The sequence below is a fragment of the Pelobates fuscus genome, chromosome 4 (genome assembly GCF_036172605.1).
Source record: "Pelobates fuscus isolate aPelFus1 chromosome 4, aPelFus1.pri, whole genome shotgun sequence".
Classification (NCBI taxonomy): domain Eukaryota; kingdom Metazoa; phylum Chordata; class Amphibia; order Anura; family Pelobatidae; genus Pelobates; species Pelobates fuscus.
The window spans coordinates 239,050,005-239,077,168 of record NC_086320.1 but is presented as its reverse complement, the minus strand read 5'-3'; the positions used below and the strand labels follow the sequence as shown (position 1 = coordinate 239,077,168).

Genomic DNA, 27,164 nt, shown 5'->3' with positions numbered 1-27,164 from the left:
AACCCACTGGTACTGCCACCATATGACAGAAAAAAAGCTGTTAGTCAAATAAAAAAGGCATTACAAGATAAATTTTTTATCTGTTTTTACATATATATATATATATATATATTTATATAGATAACATACAAGTATGCATTCAGGTGAGTATATTTTTTAAATGTGTTTATTTTTGCAGTCCAGTGACATTTTCAAAGACAGGAGTAGACATTAAATGTAAAAGAGGCATCAGATTAGGTGTGATACCTATGTTGATATATCTGCACAATTTAAAAAAAATTATATAAAACTCAGCAGTGGTAAGGCTTAATAATCACAATGCTCAGAACTAAAAAAGAAAACATTGCAAAATAGCAAAATAGCTAGAGCTAGAGCATAGCTATAGTACATGGCTGTGGTGATGTAACTAAAAGATGAAGGGTAGTTTAACCATATACCACTCTATTTTAGAAATTATAAAATGCTTATATCCTGGTTATTTCTCCACGAATGAGTCAGCCAGTTTATTTCAGAGATGGTCCCTCAGTGTTTCTCTTGATACCCCAGACTAACAAGGAAAACCACCTGCCTGAAATCACGATCAGCAAATCTGTTGATTTTAGGAAAGTCATCTTTTCTCCTGGAGCTCAGCTAACCTGCATCCGATAAGCATGACAGTCAGACCCTGCTTCTTAATGTATATAATGTTAACAAAGAACTTGGCCGAAATCTATAACTAGCATAACTAGCATAACTACCACTCATTATTATTACATTTTATCAACATTTAGGAAATATTTTGTGCCTTATTTTTACCAATAACAACAAGCTGCAGATATAAAAATACAACAGACATTAAAGTAAGAAAATTAAACATCCTTTTTGTTTATGTTGTTCACAGATCACATGCTCATGTTATACTATTACTATCTTTAAATAATACCACAACTGATGCTAAAAAAGTTACCGTTTGTTTTCCATTACCTAGTAAAACACTGACTTGTTTGTAACTTTTCTTTGCAGCTGTTTCCTTTGCAGCCAAATACATTTTTGATTGATGTCTCCCTTTCATGTTCCCACAACTTTTGACTATAACTGAGGTATTTACTAAAGTCCGAATGTCCCCATACCAATTGGGGCAAAAACATCTGGCTGCAAATAGGGCTTTGAACTGCAAAATTCAGACATTGTTCAATGCTATTCTACATATGGGTTTGAAATTGGTCTTATATAAGGAAATTATAAGGAGCTTTTCATCTCCCTATGCCCAACCTGCTATGTGGCAGGTTGGTGCATATCTGCTAAACCTTTAAAACTAGCGAATGGGCAACCGTTGATGCCCAGTTGCTAGAAAGGCCCCATCCCACAGTTACCCATTGCTGCTTAGTCTAATGCTTCCTCATTAATCCAAACAGCACAGAATGGATGGGATTCTAGAAAATCTCACTTAGCAATAAAACATTCAAAATTGTTTAATGCTAAATGGAAGGATGGCCTACAGTATTCTTTTAAAGTAATGGATTTCTGTACAAGCTAAAAAAAAAAATACCGATTTGAGTGCTTGTTTAATTTTACATTTTGTCCCTAGTGGGGCATGGTCAGTTCTAAGCATTTCACCATCTCTTTTTCAAGTTATAGTCCTACAAACAACTGCAAACGATATTAACAGAAACCTTTATATCAGGGGTCATAAAACTGTGGCCCTCCAGATGTTGCTGAACTACAACTCCCATGATTCTTTGAATTACATAGATAGCCAGAGAATCATGGGAGTTGTAGTTCAGCAACATCTGGAGGGCCACAGTTTGAGGACCCCTGCTATATATGTTTATGTTCTAAAGCATAAATAGGACTTTATTTTAACACCATATAAATATATAAAATTAACCATATATTTTGAATGCAGGTGGTCACAGTGTTATAATGGTCACTGAACATAGAATGCTACACTAATAAAATATTTTTTCATGCAGTTATTATAGCACAAATTACTTCCAAAACTTATAATGAAGTATTTTTTCATATATTAAAAAAAAAAAAAAAAAAAAAAAAGCATATTGAATATAATGTGTGGGTTTTGCGAAGTGTTTTTCACTGTTTGAGTATATCCCATTTTGTGCTCAGATACATATATATAAATTCAAAAAAGTAAACCGGGCTTATGTTTTTAAACTATTTTGGATGTTACAGGGCCAGTTATGGGTTGTGCATTATAAGTTTATGGAGTATATGCAATTTAAAAATACATAGCGTAAAATTTCTGCACAATTTTTTTTTATAAAATATACATTAAAGGATCATTCCAAACACCATAAGCATTACAGCAGGCTTTATCAGTTATGGTGCCAGGAGTGCTTTGGCATCCACCCAATTTTAAGTAGTCAAGCTGTGTTGACTTCTTAACTGGAGTCTGCTGGGTACCACTCCTGTTTAAGAGCATCTGCTGCCTCTCCTGAGCTAAGACATATAGTGCAGGGCTAGCTAATTGACTTTGGGCATCAGCTGATCAATCTGCGTCAATAAGTTAAAGGGACACTATATTCACCCGAACAACTACAGCTTAATGTAGATGTTCTGTTGAGTATAATCATTATATGCAGGCATTTTCATGCAAACACTGCCTTTTCATCTAAATGGTGGTTTAAACACTATAGGGTCAGGAATACATGTTTGTGTTCCTGACCCTATAGTGTTCCTTTAATCGCTGCACTGCCGGGCGTAGCTTAGAAGAGGCTGACTGCCAGGCGGCACAAAAGTTTAGGGATGGCTAATGCCAATTCAGTGCTGAGAGTGGTCACCATCAAGGAGGCTCAGTGCCCGGCAGGGACCCAGGTAAGAAGGCAAACAATTGCAAAATGGATTGCCCCATAACCGAGAAAATACCTCATGGTATGCCTCACATCATAACTACTACAGCAGACTGTTGTGGGTATGATGCTTGGAGTAACCCTATTATAACCCTATTATTACTCTGCCAGTCAGTAACACTACACTTGTGTTGCTATCAATGAGCAGTGGAACAAAGCACAAGGAAGAGAACGTGAGAGAGTGAATTCAGCTTGATTAAGCTGTTATTGTGAATGATTGATTACCCAATCTCCATATACTAGGGAATATTGGAATGTGAAATGTTTAACTAATTAAATACACAGTGTAACTAATTATTTATATTCTTAGGGGTCTGTCAATTAGTACAGACAATAAGGGTAAAGAAAGTTGAGGACATAGCTGACACACAGGTCAGGATCCCTGCTAACAAAACGCATCATGTGAGACTAATATGGTTGTCATTTCAAACTTATTTTGCCAAGTTTTAAGTAACAGGCACTCAGAGAGTTACAAAATAGTATATTGTGCAAATAAAGTGGAATGGCTAATTATGTACACTATTGTACTGCCAACTTCCAATGCCCCCCCCCTCCCACAAAATTTAGTTAAACCATGCAATAATATCAGATTTGTTTTTCTATGAATATTAAACACTAAAACAGTAAACAATATATTCAAGAATATTCCAAGATATATATTTGTAGTCGGGGACAATAGGCTGAGTTATAGTAGTGGTGGATTAAGTCAGTTGTGGTGTGCCAAAACTGCTGTTTGTGTAGTCCTGTAAAAGAAAGGCCCACTAAAATTGAATGACTTGATAAAGGGAGTGGTAGGTGGACAGAACAAGGCAGTATTTGCCAAGTGGAAGAGGCAGCCTGTGTATTTATAGGCCGGGTAACCCCTCCCACAGCGTTAGGCTCTGCCTACATGCTCAGCCTTTCTATTTGTAGTTGGGGACAGTAAGCAGAGTTATAGTATGTTGTTTGTGGTGTAGGTCCATAAAAAGAGGACAACAAGTTTAACAGTTTTACAATTTAATACTTGTTGACATTATGTAACCAATAGTGATGTTGCGAATTTTAAAACCCACAGGGACTCTTTCTGGCCACAATAGTGATGGAAAAGTTGTTTCAAGGGGATTAACACCTGGACTGTGGCATGCCGGAGGGGGATCCATGGCAAAACTCCCATGGAAAATTACATAGTTGATGCAGAGTCTGGTTTTAATCCATAAAGGGCATAAATCACCTAACATTCCTAAATTGTTTGGAATAACGTGCTTTAAAACATCAGGTATGATGTTGTTTCAATCAGGTAGTGTAAGGGTTACGCCCGCTTCACAGTGACTGACCAAACTCCCCGTTTAACGCACCGCAAACAACCGCAAACAGTCCATTTGCACAACCGCAAACTCACCATTTGCACAAGGTTGGATACCAAGCTAGCCATGTCCCGTTCCTTGTCCTCACTGATGTCATTGAAGGTCTCTTCCTCCACCCAGCCACGTACAACACCAAGGGTCCCCGAAAGGTGACAACAAACCCCCTGTATATTTTTTTTAAATGTACACTACTGTTACACCAGATATGAGTTGCACTGGTGTGACACTGTGCCCTGGTAGGCCCTGAAACGCACACGTGTGAAGGAAACTGACTGCTATTATTTCACAGTCAAATTTCTAGTTTTTTTTAATGTACACTACTGTTACACCAGATATGAGTTGCACTGGTGTGACACTGTGCTCTGGCAGTCCCAGAAACGCACACGTGTGAAGGAAACTGACAGCTATTATATTACAGTCAAAAATTATAATTTTTTTAAAGGAAGCTATTGTGCCCCCAAAACGTTCATGTGTGGGGGTGCTGGAATGACGTGGGCCAAAGGGAGCCTGAATCAACTTTTGGCTCCCACTGCCCCTTTAAGAGCGAGCTCGTGACTCGAGTCGTGCTCCTATTGCCAGGTGGGCCACGTGACCAATCACTGCGGTCAGTGCACGAGGCTAAGTCAGAAGAGGAGATCAAGCCGCATGTGGCTCGTGTGGATGCAGGAGTGATCCAGCCACGCGCAGCTCAAGCTTAGGAGCCAAGTCGGTCCCAGGATAAGGTAAATACAGCCACAACCACTTATCCCAATCACACACCTTTCCTAACATCCTATCCCATTAAAAGCATATTACCGCGTATTTAATAAAACAGATAGACCCCCTACTTCATGCAGGTTACCGATCGATGGTTCGATATTCTGAGCCCTCTCTGATTTACTGTACACGACTATTCGATATTCCTACAAATTTTATATAGCATTTTATGTTTGTTTGAGACCACCTTAAAAATATTGGATATCGCTAAATATCATGATCACTATATACTTTCTCTACAAACCTCTAAAACTAACCAAATTACTCATCCATCCGCTATACCACTTTATCCCACCTAGAACTAGTGCCCAGTTAAAATACTTGACTCTTACCCACACTCAGTCATGCCACACACATTTCACCACTACTCTCACTGAATCCCTCTGACTACAGCTAAAATTATCTTCTACATCAGAACACTACTCCTAAGATTGGGTTGTATCCATGTCTCGGGTCTTTCATTTAGAATATGGGCAGCTTCGGTCTCCTTCAACACTGACACTCCAGTGCATATTATTAAAAGATTGGGCAGATGGAAATCCTCAGTCTACAACCGATATATTCCTCATCCCGAGAAAGAAATGAGGAAAGCTTTTAAAAGTTTGGCTTTGTAAATTTGATGCAATAAGTGTGTTTTTCTTTAATACCTTTTCACCCACTTTGCATGAACCCAATTTACATATATTACTAATATGTTTCTGAACATATATTATATTATTCACTCACTCACTCACTCTCTGGGCCGGCCTAAGACATCATGCTGCCTAGGTCCAACGACAAATGACTATGGGGGTAATGTATAATAAACACAGGTTACTGGCTATGGGAGGGATAATGTATAATAAACACAGGTTACTGGCTATGGGAGGATAATGTATAATAAACACAGGTTACTGGCTATGGGAGGATAATGTATAATAAACACAGGTTACTGGCTATGGGAGGATAATGTATAATAAACACAGGTTACTGGCTATGGGAGGATAATGTATAATAAACACAGGTTACTGGCTATGGGAGGGATAATGTATAATAAACACAGGTTACTGGCTATGGGGGGGGGGGTAATGTATAATAAACACAGGTTACTGGCTATGGGGGGGGGGTAATGTATAATAAACACAGGTTACTGGCTATGGGGGGGATAAGGTATAATAAACACAGGTTACTGGCTATGGGGGGATAATGTATAATAAACACAGGTTACTGGCTATGGGGGGGATAATGTATAATAAACACAGGTTACTGGCTATGGGGAGGATAATGTATAATAAACACAGGTTACTGGTTGTGGGGGGGATAAGGTATAATAAACACAGGTTACTGGTTGTGGGGGGATAATGTATAATAAACACAGGTTACTGGCTATGGGAGGGATAATGTATAATAAACACAGGTTACTGGCTATGGGGGGGATAATGTATAATAAACACGGGTTACTGGCTATGGAGGATAATGTATAATAAACACAGGTTACTGGCTATGTGTCAGGGTCTTACCTGAGTTGGGAGTCTGTAGCGCAGATATGTTGCTCACCCTTGCAGATAGCCACAGGCCAAGGTGGTCAGGTAAGAATTCACCCAGCCTGTGGGTCTGTGCACGGGGGCTGTGCAGGATGCAGTACCAAATACGCAGGACAGGCAAGGACTGAACCAGCAGGAATGTCGAGGGATAGCCGAGGTCAAAGGATGCCAGAGGTCGGGAACAACGAGGAGTAGCCGAAGACAAGGGATGCCAGAGGCCAGAATAAACGTAGTCAGAAGCTGGAGTCAATAATACGAAGCAGATGAAACTGGAACACAGGTACGAAACAGGATCATAAGATCAAAGACTTGACACCGAGCACAGGGCGAGGCTGGGTTTAAATACCTTGCTGATGACTGATCGGGATCAGGTGAAACACAGCCAAGTCAAGGTGCAGCCCCCAGTGTAGTAGCCATGCCAGGATGAACAGGACCAGAAACAGTAGTCACTGTATAAAGCTACTGTGGCTCAGAGATAGCGAGCAGGACCAGGACTGATAAGTTCCCCAGTTCAAGTCCCCTGTTGGGAACTCCAGGAGCGACCACGTCTGGCTGTCTGTCTAACAGGTGAGAACCCTGACACTATGGGAGGGATAATGTATAATAAACACAGGTTACTGGCTATGGGAGGATAATGTATAATAAGCACAGGTTGCTGGATATGGGGGATAATGTATAATAAACACAGGTTACTGGCTATGGGAGGATAATGTATAATAAACACAGGTTACTGGCTATGGGGGGATAATGTATAATAAACACAGGTTACTGGCTATGGGAGGGATAATGTATAATAAACACAGGTTACTGGCTATGGGAGGATAATGTATAATAAACACAGGTTACTGGCTATGGGGGGATAATGTATAATAAACACAGGTTACTGGCTATGAGGGGGATAATGTATAATAAACACAGGTTACTGGCTATGAAAGGATCATGTATAATAAACACAGGTTACTGGCTATGGGGGATAATGTATAATTGATACCGGTGAAACTGACGGAAGCCAAGCACAGAGAGATGGACACAGGTTTCTTCAGGAAGGAAGAGATTCTTTATTGGATCACCGATCGGGACTCAGAGGGACTAATGTCAACAAAATACAGCAAGTTCTGAGCCCCGGACAATAGTGCAGGCTCCTTATATAGGCACATAACTCCTCCCATATTAAGCTCCACACGCACATTCTCTTGACCAATCAATACAAATAAGAATTAACTTCCTGCTTGACCGCATGGCCTGTCCAGCACAATGGAGGAGGGGAATACTACATCCTGTATTCTTGCACATGCTCCGTACACTACTGATCGTATCTTGCCACGTGCAACCAACTGATCGATACGTCAGCATATGCACGTACACATGCCACGTGGTAATCTCGGCCTACTAAATTTATTTTTACCGAGATTCCACCACATTCCCCCCTTTGATGCCTCTTGATATTTCACAATTACTTGAGGCATCACTTAACCTTGGTTTGCATACACCGCAAGTTACCTTGAACCAGACCAGACTTATCTTATGATGTGAATCTTCAACACTCATCTTCCTGCATTGGTTCTCCCTGATCTAGAGCCTTATATTTATAAATTGCCATTATCTGTGCAGCAGCCTTCCTTTCTGCTATATTTTCTATCAGGCTTTGCACAGACATAACTACTAAGGGTATAAGACACGGCAGGAGTAGACACAACATTAAAATCAGTAGGACTCCACCTACCACTGCCTTAAACCCTCCAAACCACTCATACCAGCTACCAAACCAACTACTTGGATTATACCCTTTCCATACCTGAGTAGGCACATGCGCTAGTTTAACCATATGGCTAGTAAGCTCAGCTATTGCTTGCCCTTCGTCATCTATTTGAAGACAGCAATTGCTCAGGTTAAACTTCCCACATACACCTCCCTCTACTGCCAAAAGGTAATCCAAGGCTAATCTATTTTGGTAGACTGCTGTCCTCATCCTGGTATTATGCTTCGCTAGAAGATTGAGCGCTTGTGATGTCTCGTTAGTAATGATCTCAACCACCGCCTGTAATCTTATAATACGGTTGAGCATATAAATAGGGGTTCTATAACCAAAGGTACCATCCTCTGCCCACGTGGCTGGCCCATAATAATCTATAATACGCTGGGGAGGCCATTCATTATCTTCCCAGGTGCCTATCTCTATGGGTCCTCTTTTCTTCCTATGATTCACATCATACACTTTAACACCTAAAGTCTCACCTGTTTCAATAGGTAACAAGAAGAAGGATGGTTTAAGCATACCCAACACACATGCCCCTTCCCAGTCCTGTGGCAACTCCGAATAGGCTTTCTTACCACAGATCCAGTACAAATTTGCTGGGGCTCTCCAGGTAGATGTGATGGATAGGTCAAACCACACATCCTTTAAATTGGCGTATCTAGCAAACGGGTTAGATGGTTCTGAGACATTTGAAGCCGACCACCAAGTTGTATTCTTCGTATCATCATCATAAGCTTTTTGCCCTAGACAAGTTAATTCTCCTACAGAAGTATTATACATCATTCCTTCCCTTGCTATGCAAACATAACCTATGATGAAGGTCTTTAATCTCCACTCAGATTTACCTCTAACACTCATATGATAATCGGCTTGTTTAGATATTAATTGGTCAACTGCCTCAGAACCGGACATTACCTCCTTTGCTTCCAAAGGCCATTGGTCTCCCATGTTAGTACCTCAACACACATAGCAGTTGGTAACATTAAGACTACCGGCAATACTCTCGGCTAAATCAATAAACAGGTTTTTAGCATTATGGGGGATCTTATTATCTATGCTCATCTCTTCATAAAAGGAATGGTATACTTGATGAGTCTGGGAGGATACCGTATCAGTCTCTATCCCTATAAACAATACTGTCCCAGGATCTAAACCCGTCCCATATATTTGAAACCCAAATAAATTACCATATTTATCTAAGAACTTGTCGGGGTTATTTATAAGTATATGGACTGGATTGCATTCCATAGACTTACAATATGGGCTGGTAGGCAACTTAGTCACAATCATGTCCTTGTCTACTGTCTGTCCCCAAGTTGCCCACCCCACACAAGACCAATATGGGCAAAAGTTATAATCTCTATTTGGGCATCTAGGACTCACATATTTATTTTTACTACTGGGACAAATATATTTATCGTTAGACCCATACGTCCTCTCCCATCTAAGATCCCCACATACATTCCACGGCTTTCTACCACTTGATATCGCCTTACACGCATCAAATAGCAGAACACCTGAAGAATATACGGATTCTATTTCCGTTTTATTAATTAGGGTCCCCTGAGGATCTCCATTCCTGAGAGTCAACCAAATTGTACGAGGTTGATACTCTGGACTGAAGCACTTAGGTTCTCCTACTCCTAAATGGCACACACTATATTCTATATTTAAGTATCTACATCTTGATACATCTCCTTTACACTCGTATTGCGAATGCCAAATTAGGGTTTGGGAAATATGGTTACCTGTTCTTGTAGTCTTAATGCATACCTCACAGCTAGGAGTGTCGGTACCTCTACCTTCCTGAATATAAAAATACACATATAAAAACATTATTAAGAACACATCTTTCGTCGTCATCCTCAGTCTTCGTCCGTGCGTAGGCACCTTAGCTTCCAGGATGTAAGGGCTGCAGGGAATGGAGTTCTGCTCGTCTTCACAGGGGTCCCTTCGGGACTTTTCCTGGCTTATACACTATACGTCGGTGAGCGGACAGGCTTTATTATGGCCTTCTCACTCACTTACCAAATCTCTGAAACAATAAAATATGTAATCCACAAAGTTCCTCGTCACTCCGACTGAGTCGTGCGCTTTAACCGGATCTTGCAGGGATTCTCTGGATCTGCTGTAACTTGCCAAGAATCGACTGCTGCTGGTTTAACCCTGGAGTGATGTATCCACGGAGTCACTTCGGCTACTTTTATCGCTGTAGGGGTAGACAAAAGAACAACATAAGGACCTCTCCACTTGGGCCCTAACGGTACATTATTCCACTCTTTAATCCACACTTGGTCTCCTGGGTGGTAACTATGAACTGGGGGATAAATATTCACAGGTAATCTATCTTGTACCCATTTCTGTACCTCCTCCATAGTCTTACCCAACTCTACAACCTTCTGCCGGGTAATTCCTTCTCCCAACTGACTCAAATCCCCCCTTAAGTTACCAAGTACGGGAGGTGGTCGCCCATACATGATTTCAAAAGGAGAGAGGCCCATCCTTCTGGTAGGTGTACTGCGGATTCGCAATAGAGCTATGGGCAAGAGAACGTTCCACTTAAGTTGGGTTTCCTGACACATTTTAGCCAACTGATTCTTAATAGTTCTATTCATTCTCTCTACCTTACCAGAACTCTGGGGTCTATATGCCGCATGAAGCCTCCACTTTATACCAAGCATATGAGTCAGTTGTTGTAGGCACTGATGAACAAAAGCTGGACCATTGTCCGATCCTATAGAGCAGGGTAGTCCATATCGGGGTATTATTTCTCGTAACAGGAATCTCACAACTTCTCCTGCTTTCTCCGTACGAGTAGGACATGCTTCTACCCAGCCTGAATAGGTACACACAACTACCAGCAGGTAGCGATGTCCACCCGATTTAGGCATCACTGTATAGTCAATTTGTAAATCAGACATGGGGAGTCCCCCCATAAACTGGACTCCTGGTGGCTTTACTGGTCCTTGCCTTGCATTATTTTTAGCACACGTTACACGTTGGTATGTAGAAATGTTTTCTGAGAGATTCTTCTGTGCTGTCTCTCCCAGAATGTGTCCCGTTGTGATAGTTTTGGACAATTTCTACCGCTAGTGATGCTGGAATGACTATTCTTCCATCTTCTAACTGATACCATTTGTTCTCCAAATACTTTCCAGGTTCAGTCTTTAACCACTCCTCTTCTTGAGCTGTATAAACTGGAGTCCATTGAGACAGTGGAGTTGGTATAAGAGCAGCTATATGCCCCACATACTCCTGTCTTCCCAATTCAGCGGCACGCTTAGCTGCACTATCTGCCATCCGATTTCCTTTGGTTACATCACCATCTCCTCTCAGATGCGCTCGACAATGTATAATACCGACTTCTCTCGGCTCCCACACTGCTTCCAATAGTTGTAGGATTTCAGCGGCATACTTGATTTCTTTGCCTTCTGAATTCAATAGTCCTCTTTCTTTACACAAAGCTCCGTGGGCATGAGTGGTTAAAAACGCATACTTGGAGTCCGTGTAGATGTTCACTCTTAAACCTTCAGCCACTTGGCTCGTGCCAGTGCTATCAATTCTGCCTTTTGTGCTGATGTTCCTTTTGCCAGTGGCCGAGCTTCTATCACCTTGTCTATCGTTGTTACTGCATATCCCGCATAGCGGATCCCTTCTTTCACATAACTACTGCAGTCGGTGTAATATTGAACATCGGGGTTCTGGATGGGAAAATCACGAAGATCTGGTCTACTTGAAAATACTTCATCCATTACTTCCAAACAATCATGTTGACTTTCAGTAGGTTGTGGCAAAAGGGTAGCTGGATTTAAGGTATTTACAGTCTCTAAATGCACTCTTGGGTTTTCACACAATATTGCTTGATACTTGGTCATACGGCTGTTACTAAACCAATGATTTCCTTTGTAATCCAACAACGTCTGTACTGCATGTGGGACTCGTACATAAAGTTCTTGACCCAGAGTCAGTTTATCGGCTTCAGCTACTAGCAGGGCGGCTGCAGCTACGGCTCTTAGACAAGGTGGAAGTCCGCTGGCCACTGCATCCAGTTGCTTAGACATGTAGGCAACAGGTCTTTGCCATGATCCCAAGTACTGTGTCAATACTCCCACAGCCATTCTTCTTTGCTCATGTACATACAGGTAGAATGGACGTGTGTGATCAGGTAGACCTAATGCTGGGGCACTCATCAAAGCCTTCTTCACATCTTCAAATGCCGTTTGCTGTTCTTGAGTCCATAAGAAGGGGTCGTGCTCTGTACCTTTGATAGCTGCATACAGAGGTTTTGCCAGTATCGCGTAGCTGGGAATCCATATTCTACAGAAGCCTGCTGCCCCCAAGAATTCTCGCACTTGTCTTCTATTCTTGGGTATCGGTATTTGGCACACAGCTTCTTTTCTCTCTGGCCCCATAATTCTTTGACCTTCAGAGATATGGAATCCCAGATATTTGACAGTTGGCAAACACAACTGAGCCTTCTTTCTAGACACCTTGTATCCTGCCTTCCAGAGAATGTGTAGTAGATCGTGCGTTGCTTGCTGACATATTTCCTTTGTAACTGCTGCTATCAACAAGTCATCTACATATTGTAACAATACACACTCTCCTGGGATGGACTCGAAATCCAGTAGATCTTGACTTAGAGGTGAATTTTTAAACCCTTGGGGCAGTCTTGTCCAGGTCATTTGGCGTTTTGAGCCCGTTACAGCGTTTTCCCATTGGAAAGCGAAGATACATTGACTTTCTGCGGCAATTCGGAGGCAAAAGAAGGCATCTTTGAGGTCTAAGACTGTAAAATAAGTAGCCCCGCCCGGAATTAAAGCAAGCAGGTTATATGGATTGGGCACAACTGGATGTATACTAACAACCGCATCATTGACTGCTCTCAAGTCCTGCACAGGTCGATACTCATCTGTACCGGGCTTTTGAACAGGCAGCAATGGGGTGTTCCAGGGGGAAGTACAGAATTTTAGGATACCATACCGTATGAACTTATCCAGATAAGATTGGATGTTCTTCTTAGCCTTCTGCGGGATGTGATATTGTCTTAGGCTCACTGGATAAACCCCAAGTTTTAGTTCAATTTTAATAGGTGGAATATTGCGGGCCAGTCCTGGTGGGTTGTTCTCTGCCCAAACTCCTGGTATGTTGAATAAGGATTCATCACTCCTAGGGTTTTGGCTAGTCAACGCTGTATAAAGTCGCCACTCTTCTTCCTTTGGTACGGATAATGTCATAATACCTGAAGGTCCATTGAACTTTAAAGATGTTGTTCCATTTGGTAGGAACGTAATCTGCGCTTGTAACTTAGATAGCATATCACGTCCCAGCAATTGGACTGGACATTCAGGCATATAAAGGAATTGATGTTTTACTACGTGGCCTCCCAATGTACAGAGTCGACTTTTAAGAACCGGTTTTGCAGCACTTCTTCCAGTTGCTCCTATTACAGTAATAGTTCTTCCAGATGGAGGAGCAACTAGGTCAGTCACCACCGAATGTTCAGCACCAGTGTCGATCATGAACGCACTCCTTTTTCCCCCTATTGATACATCGACCATAGGCTCCGCTCGACCAAGGGGGATGGAGCCCGGTCAGTATCAATAGTCCTCCATGACCGTGTCAGCCAATCCTACAAAGTCCCTACCTTCTCTATCGCGGGACCTTTGCGCTGCTGGATAGTACCTATCTTCCCTTACACTTCCTCTGTTCCCATTACTCCCTCTATTACCATTGCTCCCTCCGGGGCCTCCTCTGCCTCTCGCTCTGCCTCTAAAGTTTCCATAACCTGTCCTAGGTCTGTCTCTCTCATACTGTTCTCTTCGTGGACACTCATTTCTCCAATGCCCTTCTTCCCTACAGTATGCGCACTGATTTCTACTCAGAGGTTCCTCATTCCACTTACTATCGCCTCTATCTGGGCCCCGTCTATCTACGCCTGCGATCGCTACCGCTAGCATATCTGCCTTTCTACACATCTTGCGCTCTTCCTCTTTCTTAGTCTCTGTTTCCCTGTTCATGTATACTTTATTTGCTACCTCCATTAGTTGGGTGATAGACATTCCTGCAAACCCTTCTAACTTTTGTAGCTTGCGCTTAATATCTCCGTAAGCTTGGCTGACAAAGGCGGAGTTTACCATTCGGGAATTATCTGCGTCTTCCGGATTAAAGGGGGTATACAAGCGGTATGCCTCCAATAATCGGTCATAAAAGACACTGGGCGCTTCATCACTTTTCTGAATCACCTCAACTGTCTTCGACATGTTAATAGCTTTCTTCCCTCCGGCTTTCATGCCAGCAATTATAGCATCTCTATAGGCTCTGAGTTGAACCATATCTGCGCCATTTACATTCCAGTCGGGATCGGTGTTAGGATAATGTGTTGCGGCCCATGCTGCCGGATTGGCTTGATTTAAAGCACGGGCTCTATCCTCTAGCGCTTTAATGGCCGCTTGGTTAATCCTTGTCCTTTCCTCATTATTAAACAAAGTCATTAATAACTGCTGGCAATCAGCCCATGTCGGATTATGTGTCTGAACTATCGAGGTGAACAGATCGGTCATAGCTTGTGGTTTCTCAGTGTACGAGGAATTGTGGGTCTTCCAATTCAAGAGATCGGTAGTCGTGAACGGGACATATACGAAGACTGGGTCAGCATGTGCCATTTGACCTGCGGCATCGATATAGGCTGACCCAGGATTCAGACGAAGAGGCATCTGATAATGTCTAAGTTGTTGGGTACCGGTCAGTTGTCGGGTTAGTATAGGGCTACGTGGAGGGGCGTCAGTTAGAGGTTCCGGTCGGGGGGTAATAGAGCATGAGGATGTGGGAACTTGATTTTGGGAAAAGTTAGTAAATAGAATACTCCCAGCTGAGCTAGAAGAAGCTTGACCGGAAGTTTGAAGTGGCGCCAAATCAGGATATTTAGATCTAACGGGGGTTGGTTCTGGTTCCGGAAGGGGAGGTTTAATACGAGGGGGGGTGGATTCTGTACTAGAGGAGGAAGCGGAAGTGGATGAGGGCAATGAGGGGAGGGGTATAGAACTTCCTGCATTCGCGTCATTTCCTCTTAAAGGGAAGTAAGGGGGCGGCAAAGGGATCTCGGACTCAGGGGGCGTGTCCAAAATGGGCCTAACCACAGTCCTAGTGGACAAACAAGTCCTGGCCACCATGAGGCGACATCTGAATCCATTTTGGCGAGTCGTTTACGGCCTGTCTCCAACAATCAATATATGGAAACTGTCCGTAAAGTTCAGGCCTACCTGACACAGCCACGTGTACACGCTGTATCAGGGTTGGATCCAAACTACCACGTGGCGGCCATGCCGCAACCAAAGTAGGCCACTCCCTAGTGCACAAAGTGACCAAACGTACAGGAGACATTTTAACCCCAAAATCACATGTTTTGAATCCCTTTTTAAAATTCTTTACCATACAACCTAAGGGATCCGGAATCGTTGACTCAGACGCGCCCATACTTATCAATGGAACGTCGTTGACAACGAATACTATGCACGCGTACTATTCAACAGTCACACCCGTTTCCTTCGGCAACAGCACCACGTGGTACGGTTACCAAGTGAAACGTACACAATAACACAATAAACACTCAGGGAATTCCCGTACACACACAGCTGTTACACCAGTCACTAAGTAATCGATATTATGCCCTTTGGCGAAACTATACAGTCACCCACGCTATAATTCTCTATATACGAATTACCCGTCTATAACACACCCCAGTAACATCGTCTTTTACAAATAGCGGTTACAGTACGGTTAGCATAGGTCAAAGCACAATTTAAGGTCACAATACAATTAATAGTGGTTATGGTGTTAAACATGCAATGGACGACAGTGATTAGTACTTATATACAGTGTCAGTAAATATACAGGGTTATGGTACCGTGCACTAGGATACAGCAACACACTATTAACACTCTCGCTAGACGGCTGAGCTCGCGCTATCTAACAAGATATACACTTTACTAAACAATCTTTAACACATTTACAATCCCAACTAAACTATTGGCCAGTACCTTGAATGGACTACCTAAAACTATCTACATCCGTTTTGGTTAGCCACACTGCCCAAGCACCACATATAGCGAACTAGAGGACCGAATTTACACAGACGCCTCTTAGTCGATTACTCTATCAAAAATCTACTGGGTTCCAAATTTACACGCCTTCCCACTTAGCCAAGATAGGTTGAGAGCTAGCGAACCGAATTTACACAGACGCCGCTTAGTCTCCCGGTCCCTCCGACCTAGCGAACAAAATATACACCCTAGAACGCTAGTCTAGACAAGACACCGGTGTCCGGCTAGGGCTATTTACACCAGAACCCCGCCTGACTAACCAAATGAAACGGTCTTACTAAAGAGCGTTCGATTGAGCGGTGCGCCTTCGCTCCTTCCCTCCGACAGAGGGGGCAGATTCCATACACAATTCAAACCCCTTATGGGCCTACCGCACAATCGGTATACCCCTAGTGGGTCTGCCGTCTAAAACAGCAGTTGTCTTACCTCCTCGTTCCTGAACCTGAGTTCACACTCATCGACGGGGACACCCCAGCACTTCTTACGTAGAGGCCGATGATCTCCTGGACAACAGACCAGTGGCGCCGAGACGAAGGGAGGTCCACGCAGAAGTTCAGGGGTGCAGCCGTAGAGAACGTGGGCAAAGATAGACCGTCTCACGCCTCTGCCTCTCAGCTACCGTTGAACGATGAGCTTCCCGGCCAATGCACCAAATGATACCGGAGAAACTGACGGAAGCCAAGCACAGAGAGATGGACACAGGTTTCTTCAGGAAGGAAGAGATTCTTTATTGGATCACCGATCGGGACTCAGAGGGACTAATGTCACCAAAATACAGCAAGTTCTGAGCCCCGGACAATAGTGCAGGCTCCTTATATAGGCACATAACTCCTCCCATATTAAGCTCCACCCGCACATTCTCTTGACCAATCAATACAAATAAGAATTAACTTCCTGCTTGACCGCATGGCCTGTCCAGCACAATGGAGGAGGGGAATACTACATCCTGTATTCTTGCACATGCTCCGTACACTACTGATCGTATCTTGCCACGTGCAACCAACTGATCGATACGTCAGCATATGCACGTACACATGCCACGTGGTAATCTCGGCCTACTAAATTTATTTTTACCGAGATTCCACCACATAATAAACACAGGTTACTGGCTATGGGGGGATAATGTATAATAAACACAGGTTACTGGCTATGGAGGATAATGTATAATAAACACAGGTTACTGGCTATGGGGGGGATAATGTATAATAAACACAGGTTACTGGCTATGGGAGGATAATGTATAATAAACACAGGTTACTGGCTATGGGGGGATAATGTATAATAAACACAGGTTACTGGCTATGGGAGGATAATGTATAATAAACACAGGTTACTGGCTATGGGGAGGATAATGTATAATAAACACATGTTACTGGCTATGGAAGGATAATGTATAATAAACACAGGTTACTGGCTATGGGGGATAATGTATAATAAACACAGGTTACTGGCTATGGGGGGATAATGTATAATAAACACAGGTTACTGGCTATGGGAGGGATAATGTATAATAAACACAGGTTACTGGCTATGGAGGATAATGTATAATATATACAGGTTACTGGCTATGGGGGGATAATGTATAATAAACACAGGTTACTGGCTATGGGAGGGATAATGTATAATAAACACAGGTTACTGGCTATGGGAGGATAATGTATAATAAGCACAGGTTACTGGCTATGGGGGATAATGTATAATAAACACAGGTTACTGGCTATGGGAGGATAATGTATAATAAACACAGGTTACTGGCTATGGGGGGATAATGTATAATAAACACAGGTTACTGGCTATGGGAGGGATAATGTATAATAAACACAGGTTACTGGCTATGGGAGGATAATGTATAATAAACACAGGTTACTGGCTATGGGGGGATAATGTATAATAAACACAGGTTACTGGCTATGGGAGTGATAATGTATAATAAACACAGGTTACTGGCTATGGGAGGATAATGTATAATAAACACAGGTTACTGGCTATGGGGGGATAATGTATAATAAACACAGGTTACTGGCTATGGAGGGATAATGTATAATAAACACAGGTTACTGGCTATGGGAGGATAATGTATAATAAACACAGGTTACTGGCTATGGGGGGATAATGTATAATAAACACAGGTTACTGGCTATGGGGAGGATAATGTATAATAAACACAGGTTACTGGCTATGGGGGGATAATGTATAATAAACACAGGTTACTGGTTGTGGGGGGATAAGGTATAATAAACACAGGTTACTGGTTGTGGGGGATAATGTATAATAAACACAGGTTACTGGCTTTGGGAGGATAATGTATAATAAGCACAGGCTACTGGCTATGGGGGGATAATGTATAATAAACACAGGTTACTGGCTATGGGAGGATAATGTATAATAAACACAGGTTACTGGCTATGGGGGGGATAATGTATAATAAACACAGGTTACTGGCTATGGGAGGGATAATGTATAATAAACACAGGTTACTGGCTATGGGAGGATAATGTATAATAAACACAGGTTACTGGCTATGGGAGGATAATGTATAATAAACACAGGTTACTGGCTATGGGGAGGATAATGTATAATAAACACAGGTTACTGGCTATGAAAGGATCATGTATAATAAACACAGGTTACTGGCTATGGGAGGGATAATGTATAATAAACACAGGTTACTGGCTATGGGAGGGATAATGTATAATAAACACAGGTTACTGGCTATGGGAGGATAATGTATAATAAACACAGGTTACTGGCTATGGGGAGGATAATGTATAATAAACACAGGTTACTGGCTATGAAAGGATCATGTATAATAAACACTGGTTACTGGCTATGGTGGATAATGTATAATAAACACAGGTTACTGGCTATGGGGGGATAATGTATAATGAACACAGGTTACTGGCTATGGGGGGATAATGTATAATAAACACTGGTTACTGGCTATGGTGGATAATGTATAATAAACACAGGTTACTGGCTATGGGGGATAATGTATAATAAACACAGGTTACTGGCTATGGGGGGATAATGTATAATAAACACAGGTTACTGGCTATGGGGGATAATGTATAATAAACACAGGTTACTGGCTATGGAGGATAATGTATAATAAACACAGGTTACTGGCTATGGGGGGGATAATGTATAATAAACACAGGTTACTGGCTATGGGAGGGATAATGTATAATAAACACAGGTTACTGGCTATGGGAGGATAATGTATAATAAACACAGGTTACTGGCTATGGGGAGGATAATGTATAATAAACACAGGTTACTGGCTATGGGGGGATAATGTATAATAAACACAGGTTACTGGCTATGGGAGGATAATGTATAATAAACACAGGTTACTGGCTATGGGGGGGATAATGTATAATAAACACAGGTTACTGGCTATGGGGGGATAATGTATAATAAACACAGGTTACTGGCTATGGGGGGATAATGTATAATAAACACAGGTTACTGGCTATGGGGGGATAATGTATAATAAACACAGGTTACTGGCTATAGAGGATAATGTATAATAAACACAAACACAAAAAAAAAATTAGGCTATCCACCTAACGAGAATGTACGAATGGACAAAACACAAAACGACTCAACAATGTGGTAAAAGACTCTCTTTTACCATTTTGAGAAAACCCCAAAGGTGAAACGCGTAAATGGTTTTAATAAGTGTATTTTAATCAATAAAAGTTATTTTTGGTTACCTTTTATACTAGGACCAATTGTATACTTATTTTTATTGTATTTTATACACTTTTTCTACTCCTGGCATTTTTTATATTTTTTATATATATTTTTATATTATCATACTATAGTTTTATTATTACTTTTTATCCTTCTATTTTTTATTTTTTATTCGGAGTGTATCCCGTCAAAAGAAATCCTTAGGTGGGGATAATTCCACCAGCGCTGTGGCAATAGAGCAGTACCTGTCTGCTCTATTCTTGTAAGTATAACTCTTTTAAATATATTACCTTGTTGTTCACACTGAGAGCACTATTTGCTGTTTTATATATATTCCGTGGACATCTACCATCCAATACGGGAAAGGCGGACCTATCTCCCCAGCATTAAAGAACAACGCATATCTGAGTAGGTCCTAGCCTACACTACAGGAATCCCAAGCCGGATAGACGGACCAACCATCTAAGTACATCCGATAGTGGGGATCAAATCACTAAGTGTCTTTTCTCCTAGAGCTGGCTAAAGCTCCAACAAATGTGAGTGAAATACATTTCCTTTGAATATATACCACATCTGGACATACAATATTTCACCATTGGCAGCTTTTTCTTTTCTCTTTTATTTTCACATATATGGACTACCTACCATACGGACGGAGCAACACTTGAGGATTATTACCGTATCATTACACACCAGTGAGACTGTTTCAATTTCATTTATATTTATTTTTCTATACATCCGGATGAACTTTACTTGATTTTATTATTATTGCTTATTTTATCTATATATTTTTATACATTTTTTACTTCTTTTGTTCAAGCGCAGCCCTTGACCCCCATTCTTGCATTTTCTTGTTTTCAATAAAGGGTTTCCCGAGGGATCTCCCTTTTAGGGTGGCTGCTTAATTGAATTAGCGCAGACTCTTCCTCCTTTTTGTTTTACCAAATGGAAGAAATTACCTGCTCTAAATCCCATACCATGGACAAATACATGCATACTTGGTCGCATTGGACCACATTCATGGCCCATGAGATTTCGCTTCAATCCAATCCCGCTAGGAGGCAAGCCCAGTTGACTGACGTAATCACACATACACTGACAGCACCTCCCATGCAGCACACTGGCCATGAGCAACAGTGGATGAACATCTGATAATGGTTACCCAACTCATAGACGTTACATATCGGCCTTCTACGCATTAATAGTTCTGTTTTGGTCCGCTATCTACCCAGGCTATTATGGGGAGTAACACACCCCATCAAGACAGGCTCTCTAGTCGAGACCACACTATTGTGATCTACGTCTATGCCATAATAATCACTGATACTGCTCTTTTCTTCCTCATGTTTTCATAATTTCATATTTATACGTCAATATTGTATAATTGTATACCACTGTTTTTTTTAAATAACTGCGGTTCTTAGTAACTTGTTGTTCAATATTCATTTCTCCCTGACTGTCAATCGGAGTGTAACTAATCGTTTGTACAATGTATCACATTTCTACCAATAAAGAAAATTTTAAAACCAAAAAAAAAAAAAATTATAAAAAAAAGAAAAAAAAAGAAAAAAAAAAGAGTGCAGCTTCATAATTAATCTAACTTGTATGCTGTCTAGGAGGTGGGACGGTCTGGGAGGGAGGGTCTGCTGCTGATTGTCTGGAATGTGTCTGCTGACTGTGAGGTACAGGGTCAAAGTTTACTCAATGATGACGAATAGGGGGCGGACCGAACATCGCATATGTTCGCCGTCCGTGGCGAACGCGAACAAGCTATGTTCGCCAGGAACTATTTGCCAGCGAACCGTTCGGGACATCACTAGTAACCGATACTTAAAATGCCTGACTCAATTCCCTGAGGGATTTATCTGGTGTATGTATATGATTTCCCCCATCCTGGTCATTGATGAGGATTGTGTGAAAGACTACACATGGCGATACTCTTACTTGATTAATAATTAAACTATATACATAACAAATTGGATACAGCTGGTAAATATAAAAAACAGAAAAATACACAAAACCTAGTGTGTTACAGTTAGTTAAAATTAGATGCACTCACTGGAATAAGGTATAAAATGCGCTCAAAGGGTTCCCCTAAAATTAGAACAAGTCACAAAGTGATAACGCCAACAAAGCAGTCTTTTTTTTTTTTTTTTTGCATTATCACTTTGTGACTTTTTTTAATTTTATGGTCCCTAAGGAAGTCCAGGTTTTGTGGACGAAACATGTTGGGGACGAAAAGTCATATATTTTAAGTACAATTTTAACCTGATTTCATTTGTAATAATAGCTGCTATTATCAACCAGAATGAGAAAAGGAACAACATTGCCCCATTGCCATCGGGGAGGCACTCCTTGAGCACATTTTATGAGTGCATCTAATTTTAGCACACATAACTTTATTTAGCTGTATCACACTATTTTTTGTATATTTATCTGTTTTTAGATTTACCAGCTGTATCCCATTTGCTGTGTATATATTTTGGTTATCATAAGATTGCTATCTGGGAAGTAATCTAAGGGAGGATGTCCATTCATGTATTAGATACGTATAACTTTATTACCATTTACATTGGGAATTTATGGTGAAGGTTTTTTCTATACATTGATTAATAATTAAGCTATACTTAAGTATCTGACCATAGTGGTTGGCTATCTTTATCCAAACATAAATAAACAAATACATAAACAGATCCCTCCCATATTTAAACACAATATAGTAATCTTTAAATACAATAGTAGAATAAGAACAAATGGAAGTGGGTTCTCTTCCTTATTATCTAACTGCTAATTGGGCCACCTATGTCTATGTAGAATTATATTATTAATGTACAACATGTGTGGTTCTTAAAGACTGTTTTAAGAATTTCTACTGTACACCCTAATTCACAATTGTTTTAATTTAAAAATTAGTTATGTACACTGCTAATTAAACTATATTCTACTTTCAGGCAACACAGTTCCTAACAGAAGACCTCTATTCTGCTAGTACACCTGACTACTCATTTGATGACACAGATTCATACTGTGAAAAAAGTAGTGTACGAGAATTTGCAGCATATGTCCTTCCCCCAATTTATTGGTGTGTGTTTGTTCTTGGGCTACTTGGAAATGTTTTGATTATAATTATTTACATAAATTACAGAAGATTAAAGACAATGACAGACACCTACCTCATCAATCTAGCTATTGCTGACCTACTTTTTCTCATGACCCTTCCCTTTTGGGCAATTGCTTCATCTCATAATTGGATTTTTGGACCCGTTCATTGTAAAATTGTTAATAGCATTTATACAATTAACGTGTACAGTGGAATGCTATTACTTGCTTGCATTAGTGTTGACAGATACATAGCCATTGTCCAAGCTGCTAAAGCACAAAAGTATCGGAACAGGAGAATCATTTTCAGCAAATTTGTCTGTTTGTCTGTTTGGATCCTTGCAACAGTATTAAGTCTTCCAGAGATATTGTTTAGCAACATAAAGGAAGGATCTTTTCATAAATTCTGTACAATATCTTATCCTATAAAATTAGGCAAGGCTTTGAAGGTAATGGTGATCACTTTAAAGGTTACGATGGCATTCTGTATCCCTTTTCTGATTATGATATTCTGTTATGCCATGATAATCCCAACACTTGCACAAGCAAGAAATTATCAAAAGCACAAAGCCTTAAAAGTAATTTTTGCTGTCTTAGCAGTATTTGTTTTGTCACAAGTTCCATACAACAGTGTACTTATAGTTAGAGTATCAGATGCTGCAAATGCTCTTATTTCAACATGCACAACCTCTCGAAACATAGACATTGCCTATAAAGTAACACAGAGCATTGCTTTTCTTCACTGTTGTTTAAATCCTTTCATATATGTTTTTGTTGGGGTGAAATTTAGGGAAGACCTTTTTAAAATGTTAAATAAATATAGTTGTTTTAGTGAAAATAAATGGTTTAACAGACTGAGGTTTGAAAATAAAACAAATATACCATCAGAAATACAGGACACAAAAATGGGTACTCTCTCACTCTGAAAGGAATACTAGTAAAGCCAACTGTCTAAATTCAATATGCCTTTCAGCATTCCCATTGGAGCTCTTGATACTTCCCCTTATCTGCAAGCTCCTATCCCATGTGTCTCAACCTTGCTGTAGTCCATCCACTAAGTTGTGCATTAAGATATTGTTTTCTGAATGATAACATTTTGGTATTTCAGTTACTGTCTCTTTTCTGGCAGCTTGAACCAGTCACTCCATTATCCTCTGATCTCTCGCATTAATTGATATACATGCTCTGTTTTTAAATGTGTGTATTATTTTATTATACAACTGTGTAGTTTTGCTAATATGTTGAGGCAATGGATATGCATATTTTATGTAAATATTTTTTTAAGTGGGATATATTTTTTGTGACTACTATTGTTTTATGACTACCTTTGTATTTCCAAAAAGCATATTATGTGTCTTTCTTCACCTGTCCTGAATATTGACTGCATTGACTAAACATCAAATTGTAATTAATCGAAAAACAAATTGTGATATAAAGGCTAAAATAGTTTGACTATTGTTTGTTTGGATAACTTTTCTTCATCAGCTCTTTTTGCCAAAAAAAAAAAACAATTGATGCATTTTTCAAATACACGGGTGAATTGTTCACTCTATAAATATTTTTCTTATCTTGTGTATGTAAGCATTTTCAATATAGAATTCTACATGTTGTCTCTCTCTGTGAATTAGATTTAGACAATGTTTCAGAATTTGTTATCATGGAACACATTTTATATTTTCCAATTTCCTATATTGGTATATTACACACAAATATGAGTAGCATTCTATTTCATCTGTGAAGAATTTATAATCAACTGTATCTGCATTTATCATTTAAGGCAAACATTGTAAAGTAATAATCAACCAATTATCTAGTTGAGATATAAAAAACATCCATGTTATAAAATATGTACAGATATTACAATGAGGAGATTTAACCCGAGATCTTATTATTATTGGACCAAATGCTAGATTCTGCATGCTATCAGAGGATATCCAATACTTTCTCCTGAAAAACAAGAGCATTTTAATACTTTGGGTTATTTGCAAAAAACAAAACAAAAAAACAAACAAAAAAAAAACTCTTAAATTAGTGCTATCCTATACAGGTCTTATCATAATCTTTATTCAGAAATACTGTGAATGTATTTTTATTTTTAAATATGACTGCCTTATACAAGCTGCATGTAAACTTCCATAATTATATTTAAGTCACACATTTAATATTACATAATATTAAGTGTTTCTTTTTATTATGCATGAATCAATACAAACAAGTCTAAATGTCATTACATTTTTAAATGTGTTTATTCAGTAATACATTTATAATAAAATAACCATGTGCTAATTTAATAGTATATAAATATGGATTCTTTTTAAATAAAACATTATACTTAAGGATTTATTCACTAGTCAGTAAAATGTTTAAAAAACAAAAACAAAACAGAGTATACATGTTTATGCACCGGTGCGTATTAAATATAGACCAAACTTACATTTCCGCCATGTGGGTGACCAAGTACTGCTCCTTAACTGCTACCACGCCTTGTGTGTAATCTCCCAAACCACAACTCAAAAACATCATATAAGACGGATGTAGACCACTTAATATATGTATATCTGTTTATCTATCTATCACCTGTCACCATTAATGTAATCCACTAATCTCAGCAGAGCTATTTGACCTACCTATCTATTCTATAGCATTTGATGTGTTTCTTCCTTATGGAGTGCAATATCTCATTATAACGTTCCATTAAATCTAAAACACTAGTGCACAATCAATCAAAGGACCACTCACACAAAGCCGAGCCTTCACATTGGCTCTAGTTATTAACTCTAGTAACTTAGACTGTTCAGGCCTCAACTTTTTTCACATAATCTTTTCGAACTCCATAATAAAACCAAATATATATCTAGGGAAAATAACCAATATAGTTTTGCATTCCATGATTGTGTTGTAATGGATCCTAGTATTGTGGCTCAGAAGATTTACACATTTGTGCTCATTAGGGAGTGATGCCACAACTTTTCTCAATCATTATCCTCACTTTAGAATAGCTCCTTATACTGCAGTTGGTATTTTTCCAACTTAAGTATATAATATAAAATAATAAAGAAAATATTTTAAAATCCAATGTTTAACCTTATCAAGGCAGGTTCTCATTTGGATATACAAAGACTCACTGCATGTTAGTCCTTTAGTATATTTGAATAATTTTCTGTCACTTATTGTCAGTGGTTTCTGGACTCTTGTTAATGTGGCATTGTAAATTGATGCTATATAGATCTACATTAGGTGGTGGAAAATTGAAAAAATAGCTATTTTGACCTACATTTTACTAATCATAATGCAATTAATGTTGATTATATTAAGCTTGATTATTGAATAACTATTGGTACACTCAGAAGAGTCTAGTTTATATTGTAAATAGGGGAAACTAACAATAACGTTTTATTATAATAAATTCTCTTTATGTCTCAAATAACTATTCTGATATTGCACAGAATAAGCTTTTGTTAGTTATTAATGAAATACCAAAAGTGAAAAATATCACTTTATGCATGAATAAGCTTTTTTTAAATTGATACATTTCCAAAAATAATGAAATCTAGTCAACTAAAAATGAAAACATGAGAAAAAGCCAAGATTAAATCGTTTTTGCTGGACAGCAATGGTCACTGCTTCAACGGTAAATCGAGAGTTCCTTTGTGAGTATACCGGTAACTTGTTTTTAACTGCTTATTAACACCAAACCAAAACCATCAAAAAGGTAAACAGAAACAAAAAAAGCAATGTTACTGTATGAGACTTAACAATTAATGAAAAAAACAGGAAACTGTAATTCAAAGAACTGTGTTGCAACCTCAGCTTGATTTACATCTTAGGTGCCAACAAATACACATTCTTTCAAAATCACATTATGCTTGAAAAGTTTTGAAAACCTTTAGCTAAATTCTGAAATAGCAGTGCAGGGCAAAATTGCTAGTCTTATTAAAAATGACAATACCTGCACTTATCACTTACTAAGTAAGTGACACAGAACTGTTTGTCCCATCACATGATCTATGTCATGGGTAGTAAATACCAATCCTCAAGAGATA

The 27,164-nt window shown here is 39.7% G+C and overlaps 1 protein-coding gene across 1 annotated transcript in view; it reads left to right on the top strand.

Moving 5' to 3' along the window:
- The window catches only part of CCR9 (C-C motif chemokine receptor 9), a 38,798-nt gene extending 14,437 nt beyond the window's left edge, over positions 1 to 24,361 (top strand). The window contains exon 3 of the mRNA XM_063450612.1: positions 22,974 to 24,361. Coding sequence (XP_063306682.1) covers positions 22,974 to 24,047 — 1,074 coding nt within the window. The 3' untranslated portion in view covers positions 24,048 to 24,361. The remainder of the gene's footprint in view (positions 1 to 22,973) is intronic.
- The last annotated feature ends 2,803 nt before the right edge of the window (positions 24,362 to 27,164 follow it).